Raw genomic sequence first — 8913 nt, forward strand, 5'->3', positions numbered from 1 at the left:
GGCGGACACAGGCCGGCCGGGCCCCCGACGCCCCTCGGCCCCGCCGGGCGCGCGCGGACACACCGCCGCCGGAGCCCGGCCGAGCCCCGCACGACCGCAGCCCGCACCCCCGCCGGCCGGAAGTGACGCGCGGCCACTTCCGGGAGCCCCGCCCCGAAAGCCAGGAAACGCGCACCGTCCTCCAACGCCGGCGACAAACAGGGGACGGCACCAGTTCCGACAAGGGTGTAGGGACCGCGGCCCTGCAGTGGCTGAGCCACGCGCCCGTCCCCGCGCCCGGGACCGCAGCCCATCCCGCCACGCCGCGTCCCGACGGCAGGTCCGGGTCGCGCTCGGCCTATCCCGCGGCGCGCCTCCCACTAGGCCCGCCCCCGGCGCGCCGGTTCCGCCTCCAAGCGACGCTCGGCCTATCCGGCGCCGGGCCGCCCTCGAGCCCCGCCCCGCACCCTTGCCTTCGGCCCATCCCTCGCGGCGCTGCAACCGGGACCCCGCCCACTCTCGAGTTTTCCCGCGCTGCCCATCCCGCTCCCACCCTCGCCCCCAGCCTGACCCGCGCCGCCCCGCCTTCGACCCCGCCCCCGCCCTCGTCTCCGACCTATCCCGCGCCGCGCTCGAGCCCCGCCTCCGCGATCCCCCAGCCTATCCCGCGCCGCACCGCTTTCGAGCCCCGCCTCCGCCCTAGCCCCCGGCCTATCCCGCGCCGCGCCGCTTTGGCGCGCGGCTGTGACGTCACGGGTCGCGGCGAGGCGCGCGCGGCTGAACGGCGCCGCTGCCGGCCCGCGGCCATGCCCAAGCGGGGCTGTCCGTTCGCGGACGCGGCCCCGCTGCAGCTGAAGGTGCGCGTCGGCCCGAGGGAGCTGAGCCGCGGCGTCTGCGCCGAGCAGCACTCGCGGGCGATCTTCGGTGAGCGCGCGGCGGCCCGGGGCTGCCCCTGGTCCGCGGGAGGCCGGGCAGGGCCACGTCCCGAGCGGAGCGGGCGGGCGCGGGCGTCGGTCCGGAGCCTCGGGCCGCGGGGTCCCGCCTGCCGGAGCTCCCCGGTCCGGGGCGCGGGCGGACCCGCGGGGCGCGGGCGGGGACGGAGGGAGGAGCTGCGGCCGACGTGGGCGGGCGCCCCCGGCCCTCCGAGAGCCCCGGCCCGCCGGCCCCCGCGCGGCCGCCCCGCTTTCCCGGCCTTGCGCCCCGAGGCTCTGCAGGGCCGCGAGGGCGGCGCGGGCTGGACCTGGCGGAGCCGCGGCGGAGCCCGAGACCCGTGGGACCGAGTCCAGCCCGTCTGCGCTCGAGCCGCCGGCGCCGCTCGGTCACGCGCTGTAAGGACCAGCGTGGCCCGCAGCCCAGGCCCCGCTCTCCGGCCAGGGTCGGGCGCTCCGGAGGGGCTGCAGGACGGGCGCCGCTTCCGGTTCCCGGGCCGGTCGCTGTGCCCCTTCGCACGGCCGGCAGCTTCGAGGGCCCGCGCCCTGGCTCGGTGCAGACAAGGCAGGGAACACGGAGCGCCTGCGGCCTGGCCTTGCGCGCTGGGTCTTGCGAAAGCCCCGACGCCGACGGGGGCTGCTGGAGAGCCGCTGCCCGGCGCCGAGCAGCCGTTCAGCTGGGCCGGGGGCGGCGTCCAGGGCCCACCGCCGTCTGGAAAGCTCTGGGTTGCCTCTGCCAAAAGTCGGTTGCCGCCGCCCTGTCCTTGGCCAGCAGCTCCGCAGGAGGTGGGCGGTGCCACCCGCGGGGCCGTGGGCCGGACCAGAGCCGCTGGCTGCGAAGTAGAGACGGGAAGCGCCGGCTTACAGCGAGCCCGGCGGAAACAGCAGCGCGGTGAGGCCCCTTGTCCCGAGAGCCGGCGAGCCCGGGACAGGCCTGGGTAGGGCCGCATGGACCAGAGTCTCCTGGAGGCGGGGACCGTGCCGCAGTGGTGAGGACGGCGAGAGGACAGAGTGGTCCCCAGCTCACCGGGGAGCAGCCTGGGCTGAGGGTGCCTGGGCGACAGCACAGAGGAGGCCTGGCCCCCGCCGGCCGGAAGGACGAGGTGGCCGTGCGGCGCTTCCACCCACCGGGCTGTGAACACTGGCACCGGTTTGTCTTCCCCAGAGAAAACCAAGCAGCTGCTGTTCCGCGGGGCTCAGGCCTACATGGACCACGCGTGGGAGGAGAGCTGTGCCGTCGTCGAGCTGCCGGAGTCCCCGAGCCCGGGCCCCACAGAGGCCCTCCGGGCGGCACGGGGGCAGATGCTGATTGGACCCGACGGCCGGCTGACCAGGAGCCAAGCCCAGGCCGCTGAAGCTGGTGAGTGAGGCCGACGGGCGCATTCCCTGTGCGCCAAGCGGGGCTGTGACGAGTGTGCTGTCCTTCGTCCTCACACGGACACCTGGGCCGGGGGCTTCTCCTCCCCAGACAGGCAGGGGCTGGCCCCAGGGACTGACGAGCTGCTCAGCACCAGAGGCTCCTGACGTTAGGAGGCTGTTACCCCCCCAGCCACCGATCCAAGCCTGGGGGTTGTGCAGAGCTTCTGGCTGGGGATCGGGAAAGGAGTAGAAACCCCCTTGGTGTCCTGCCTGCTTTCCACCTGTGGCGAGACACGGCGTCCCAGCCGGGTGGGAACCCTGGACAGGCCACAGCGTCGTGTGCGGCTCAGACCCCCCCACCTTTGTTGCTGGAGTCACCGTTACCACCCGCCCCTACCCGGCTCCCCACTCCCCAGGGCCTGGACGGGGGCCCAGCAATGCAGGGGCCACACTTGGAGACGAAGGTTTCGGACGCCTGACACGAAAGCTGCGGGAGCTCCCCGACAGGCCAGCGAGGGAGGAGTTGATCCTCCCGGTGCCCAGCTCCTAGGTGGCAGGAATGCAAGGAGGGCTCGGCCCAGAGCCTCAGAAACCGCGCTCTAAGGGCTCCTGGGCGCCTGGGGTCTCCCTGGGGAGCAAGGAAGGGTCTGTGTGCGGCGCTTTCGGGAAGGTTGTCCTGAGGACCTGGTGGGAGAGACACAGGGAGTCGGTCAGCTCCGTCCGCGGCTGGGGAGGCGGCCCCACGGCCTCCAGCACCTGGATCTCCTGCGGGGCTGACAGGCAGTGTTTCCTCCTCACAGACCTGTCCGGGGCCGTGACCAGAGCCTGCTCCTCCTGTGTGCGTGCGCTGGACGGGACGGCGGTGTGTGGCCAGTGTGAACGCGCCCTGTGCGGGCACTGTGTGCGCGCCTGCTGCCGCTGCGGGGCCGTGGCCTGCAGCCTGTGCGCCCTTGTGGAGTAAGTGCCCGACCGCGGGGCGCCCCAGTCACGGTGGGGACCTGGGGGTGGGAGAGCAGCCCGTCCGGCATTGCCCCTGGGGGTGCGCTGGGGCCACGCTGGGGCCAAGAACTGCCTGGGCCTGGCTTGCACCTTCTCCGAGGACGGGCTTTCCTTGGGGAGACGCAGGTCACGTGGACGGCCAGCTCCACCCTTGCTGGGGTCCCGCCATGCTTCGTGGGCCGACTTTTCAGACTTTGACGTTAGAACCGGCTCACGTGGTTTTTCCTGTTCGCCGGCTGCCCGTGGAGGAACCGGTTGGAACGCACGCGTGTGTGTGTGCGCGTGCGCGCACTTTCCTACCGCCTCGAGCGGAAACGGAGCGTTTGCGTGGTCTGTTCCGGAGCGTGTGTGTCTGTCTCCGCCCGCTGAGCCCACACACCTGCTTGGGAAGTGCCGGGTACCAGTCCCTTCTCCAGGAGCCACTGTCGGCTGCGGGGTGTAAGGCGCAGCCCCCCACAAAGACTCGCAGCTGGCTGTGTACACCTCAGACTAGCTTGTCTCGGCAGTCTGAAACCAGCCGTGCAAAGCAGAAGCCCCGCTCGGGGCGGCCAGCCGGTGGAGCCTGGGAAAGCCGGGCAGCGTGTGCCGCACGAGGCGGGGTGGGCGCCGGGAGCTGGGCTGGGGCGTGTGTGTCGGCTGTTCACACCCGCGGGGTACACTTTCCTTCTGCTGGTTCTGCCCTCCTGTGTCTGTGCAGACTGAAGACAGCTGCGTCCCCAGCGTCCCCAGGCCCGTTCTTGTGGGGCGGGACCCAGCTTTGCAGCAAGGTGGCCAAGGGGGGAGGAGAGTTGCCTGGAGCCCTCTCCCGCCCGCCGTGTGCAGGAACCTTCCTCCTGCCCTGACGGTGTCCGCCTGGGCTTTACTTCCGGCTTTTCCCCAACTGCCTACACAGCTCACCCTGCGACGGGCGGCAGGGGCGTCCGTTTCTCAGACGCGACCGGCCGGGCTCTCTGCTCCGTCTCACGGCACGCTGCAGGCCACGAGGCCGAAGTGGCAGGTGTAGAAGCCAGCCTTGGCCTGCTGCCGCCGCTCCCACAAGGGTAGGCCCTCGGTCCCTGTGCCGAGAGCCGCAGAAGTGGGTGCTGTGCCGAGGCTCTGCGTTCACAAAGACACAGTCCAGCGGCCGGCGGCACCCCGCCCACAGCTGATCATCCTCGTGAGTCCCGTGCCGGAGGCCACAGGCTTACTGCCCTTCCCATTAGGTGGCAGGCAGCTCTGCCTTCTGCTGGCGCATCTCAGACTAGACGGCCTTCCGCGTGTTCTGTAGCAGGCAGCCAATTTCTTGTCCTGCAGGGTCTCTCCTCATGACTGTCCCCTGTGATTTGCTGGACCACTACGGCCCAGTAAGTCCTCGGGGAATCCTGGGAGGTTTCTGTGCAGCGCAGGCCGCAGGTGGACCACTGGCCACCTCAGTCTGCCGGGTCTGTGGGGCAGACACCGCACACAGGCGCTGTAGACAGCAGCTCTCGTGCCCTGGACGCAGAAGTCCAGATCAGGCGGCGGCGGTGGCTCCCCAAGGCTCTGAGGAAGGCCGCCTGCAGGCCCGCGGAGTGTGGGCGTGCCTCGGCATTCTCCCAGTGGCCTCGAGCATGGGGTCAGGGCACACGTGTCTGCGGTGGGGCCGCGTCGTAACTGGTTCTGTCTGCAGCTCCCAGCCCTGTCCCCAGATAAAGTCAAGGGACAAGGGTCAGCACCACACCATAGCAGTCGGGGGAGGGGGGCACAGGTGAACCCCTGAATCACTTGTTCTCTCTTCCTTGTGCTGCTGCAGCTGCGGAGACGTTCACGAGACGCTGCTGTGTGCCGGCTGCGCCATGCTTGAGGCCTGAGGCCCAGGGCAGATGCTAGCTTTCCGGACGGGCCACACGGGCGCTGCTGCTGCGGAGCTGGGGGCCGGGGCGGGGGTCTGTTTTATATTTTGTACTGAGGGCAGAGTGAATAAACCCTTTTATATTTGGATCAGAGGCCTTGCTCAGCAGTTCTGGGAATACAGCCTCCAAGGGCATGTGCCCACCAACATACCAGGCCTCGGAGCTCTGGGTGAGGTGTGTTCCCACTCTTCCCGATTTTACGGATGGGAACAAGCGTCTGAAGTCGGGTCCTTGAGCCCCTCCAGCCAGTGGTGAGGAGAGAGGATTTGGAGCTGGGTCATCTGACTCCGGAGTGCAGGACTGCTGTGTCAGAGCAGCTCGGGATGTCAGGTGACGTCCCAGACTGTCCCTGAGCTGGCATCACTACCTGTGCCCATCTGGGTGTCCACTGGGTTTTTCAGGGGTGGCTCTGGGTGGCGACGGTTCCTGCTCTCCAGGAGTGATGCCCAGCTGGGCAGTGTCCTCGCTGTGTTCGGGGCAGTGGGGTGTGTGCGACCTGGAGGGAGAGCCGTTGATGGAGCCACAGCGAGGTGGCCAGCAAGACAGAAGAGGCAGCCGGGGGAGGTCATACATGAGCCGGGTGTGGATCTCCCTCACCCGGCATGAGGGTCCCCTGCTGTGGACTCAGTGGCCTGCTCATGAGCAGAGAAGTGTCCAGGGAATCCTTAGAAGACAGCAGGGTGGTGGGCTGGAGAGTCGCTCGGATTCACTACCATGACAGGAGCATAAAACCCCTAAGTTCAGATGGGGGGGGTTGGTGCACAGGCAAGGAGGCCGAGGCGAGGCGGTCAGGGCCCCGAGCTCTGGAAACCGCTGTCGGTCGGCCATCCTGCTCACAGGACCACCTCTCGTCTGGCTTCCTGCAGAGGCCCTGGGGCCTCCTGGGTGCCCGGCTGTGGGCCACGAGTCCAGCAGGCACAACATCACACCAGTCATTCGGGAAATGTACATCAAAACCCCAAGGACATAGCACCTCTCCCCAATGGCCGCCATTAAGGAAACCAGAGTGGGGGCACCTGGGGGGCTCCGTGGGTTAAGCCTCTGCCTTCGGCTCGGGTCATGATCCCAGGGTCCTGGGATCGAGCCCCGCATCGGGCTCTCTGCTCGGCGGGGAGCCTGCTTCCCCCTCACTTTCCGCCTGCCTCTCTGCCTGCTTGTCTCCCTGTAAAATAAATATAATCTTTGAAAAGAAAAAGCAGAGCCAGAGTGAGCAGGGACGTGGAGAACGCGCTGTCAGTGGAAGTGGAAGATGGGGCACTGGAAAACAGCGTGCTGGGCTCCTCAGAAACGGGAAGGAGAACCGTGGGGTGATGTGGTGGTCCCTCTGGTGGGAGTGTGTTTACCCAAAAGTGAAAGCCGGAACATGAAGAGACGTGTGCCCCACCCCCTGTGGCCACCGTGCTGTGAGTCACCGTGGCCGGGGGGTGGAGGGCCGCCTGGGTGTCCATCAGAGGCGAGGGGGTAAACAGCCTGGCCCGGCTGTGCTGGGGGGGGGGGGCGGCAGTCCAGCCTCCGGGGGGAAGGAGTCCCGACACCTCCAGGGACCATCAGGAGAGGGGCTCCATGACCTGAGCCGGCACGGAGGACTGATCCTGCCCAGGACGCCCCTCAAGGAATCTGGTCATAGACAACGGTTGGGGGGGGGGGGGTCCGTGTTTCACAGGGAGAGTTTCAGTTTGGGAATATGGGTGGTGGTGGTGAGACCTGCACGCCAGTTAGGGTTGGAGCTGGTTGGGGCTGATGAAGTTGCCAACTCTTGTTTTTGGCTCAGGTCGTAACCTCAGGGTCCCGGGATCGAGCCCCATGTTGGGGGGCACTTCCCTATTCAGCCGGAAGTCTGCTGCTCCCCCGCCCCCAACTCACGCTGTCCTCCCTCTTAAAGTTTGGGGTTTTTTTGTTGTTTTTTTTTTTAAGATTTTATTTCCTTGACAGACACAGACAGAGGGAGCAGAAGCAGGGGGAGAGGGAGAGGGAGAAGCAGGCTTCCCGCTGAGCAGGGAGCCTGATGCGGGGCTCGATCCCAGAACCCTGGGGTCATGATGCTTAACACCTGAGACACCCAGGTGCCCTAAATATAATATTTTTTAAAATAAGAAAAAAAATTTTTAAAGGCATGTGGTTGGGGCGCCTGGGTGTCTCTGTCTAGTAGGTGTCTGCTTTCAGCTCAGGTCATGATCCCGGAGCCCCACGTTGGGCCTCCTGCTCAGCGGGGTCTGCTTCTCCCTCTGCCCTTCACCCCACCTGTGCTCTCTCAGAGCCACACTCTCTGTCAGACAAATAAGTAAAATCTTAAAAAGTAATAAAAATAAAAAGGCCTGTTGTGTCCTTCTGCATAGTTGCACGAGAGCCCGTATTTAAAGAAACCGATGCCAGTTGCCTCTTGAGAGTAGAAGTGGTCACAGCATGCTTAGGGCCGGACGCAGAGGGTGGCGTGGGCGTGTGCCGTGTCCCACTCCGGCCCGAGCCGCCGGGCGGGGGCCTCCGTGCAGCCGGCATCGCAGGCCGGCTCCTGCAGCCAGAAGCAATGTCAGTGGGAACGCTGGTAAAACAAGCCAATAAAGGAGAGAAGATGATGTTTGAAAAAAGTCATTAAATCCAAAATCAGGTGAGGAAAGACAAGAAAAGGAACAGATGAGACACAGAAGCGCGGCCGGAGGCTGGGTAAGCTTGGTCCCGCCGGGCGGGAGCAGACCCGGCGCTTCGGTCAAGGCCGCTCCGGCCGGAGGCACTCTGCTCGCACCCGCCTCTCGCCTGCGGAGCTCACCTTAGGTGTAAAGACACAACACCCCGAGGACCATAAACCCCATCTCCCAGCCGGCATCCCTGGGCCGGCAGCTTCTGGAGAGCAGGCCCGGCCCGGCCCCTCCGAGGCTCCGCAGGGCAGGCCCGCGGCCACGAGGTAGTACGTGCGCAGGTGCCGCAGGGGTGGGCCGTGCAGGTGCGGAGCACGGGCGAGAGTGGCTGTGGGGATGTGAGCCGGGAGTGGGCGGTCCGGCCGGGACAGGATAGGCCCCCGGGAGTCGTCTGAGGTGCCGGCTCATTGGCGCTGCCCCCCCCCCCCCCGCTGAAGTTCGGGGCATTCCCTCATTCCTCCGCTCCCCCCACCTGAGATGGGGTTGTGCCGTGTCCAGACCCCTGACTCTGACCCCTCTCCTGGGACCAAAGCATCCCCGATCACCTGTGGGGAGGGGCGGGCCGCCCGACACCGAGTCCAGGCCCCTCCCCGACTTCCACAGCCGCCCACCACGGGCAGCCACTGTTTTTGCTCAGAGTTTGAGGGTAACAGAAGGGGGTCGCTGTACTTCCCGTGGTGGACTTTTTTTTCATTTCTGCATTAAGCTGTGTGTTAAAATGTAATGATCTTAACCATTTCAAGTGTGCAGCCCGATGGCACCAGTTGTGTCCCCAGCCTGTCCCGTCGTCTCTGGACTCCGCCGTGCGGATCTGCTCTGGCCATTCGACGCAGCCTGGCCCCGGGCACCGCCTCCGCTTTCCCTGTGCATCTCACTCCTCCAGGGCCCCCGTGTCCGTGGAGCCCTCGGGTCGGTCCTCTTCTGCTCCGCGTGGCGCCCTCCGGGTCCGCCCGTGACGTCGCAGGGGCCGGGAGGGCCGCTTCTGGAGGCCGGCTCCGGGCCTGGGAGTGGACGGGCCGTTTGGCGCGTCCGCTCACCCACACCGGACACTCGGGTTCCATCCACAGGTTGGCCGCTGTGAACTGTGCGGCAGGGACCACAGGGGACGGATCTCTGCTTTCAGTCCTTCCGGGTACAGACCCA

General features: G+C 66.9%; 1 protein-coding gene across 2 annotated transcripts; it reads left to right on the forward strand.

Moving 5' to 3' along the window:
• The first annotated feature begins 739 nt into the window (after nucleotides 1–739).
• Nucleotides 740–5225, forward strand: SIVA1 (SIVA1 apoptosis inducing factor). Of its 2 annotated transcripts, none has more exons than XM_059183303.1 (4): nucleotides 740–903; nucleotides 2074–2268; nucleotides 3068–3224; nucleotides 4560–4996. In XM_059183303.1, exons 1-4 carry the CDS (start codon nucleotides 786–788, stop codon nucleotides 4585–4587), a joined length of 498 nt encoding a protein of 165 aa, XP_059039286.1. In that variant the 5' UTR covers nucleotides 740–785; the 3' UTR covers nucleotides 4588–4996. The 2 variants fall into 2 exon arrangements, with proteins under 2 accessions (XP_059039286.1, XP_059039285.1); XM_059183302.1 differs by lacking the exon at nucleotides 4560–4996 and adding an exon at nucleotides 5038–5225 and having other exon boundaries at nucleotides 742–903.
• Nucleotides 5226–8913: the final 3688 nt, after the last annotated feature.

This window comes from Mustela lutreola, chromosome 7, assembly GCF_030435805.1.
Source record: "Mustela lutreola isolate mMusLut2 chromosome 7, mMusLut2.pri, whole genome shotgun sequence".
In the NCBI taxonomy this organism is placed as follows: domain Eukaryota; kingdom Metazoa; phylum Chordata; class Mammalia; order Carnivora; family Mustelidae; genus Mustela; species Mustela lutreola.

Excerpts from the sequence above, each read along its gene's own strand:
- SIVA1 (XM_059183302.1), top strand. The coding sequence starts at position 786 with ATGCCCAAGCGGGGCTGTCCGTTCGCGGACGCGGCCCCGCTGCAGCTG. Across the intron at positions 904-2,073 it reads GCACTCGCGGGCGATCTTCG|AGAAAACCAAGCAGCTGCTG; the intron begins GTGAGCGCGCGG and ends TGTCTTCCCCAG. Across the intron at positions 3,225-5,037 it reads AGCCTGTGCGCCCTTGTGGA|CTGCGGAGACGTTCACGAGA; the intron begins GTAAGTGCCCGA and ends GTGCTGCTGCAG.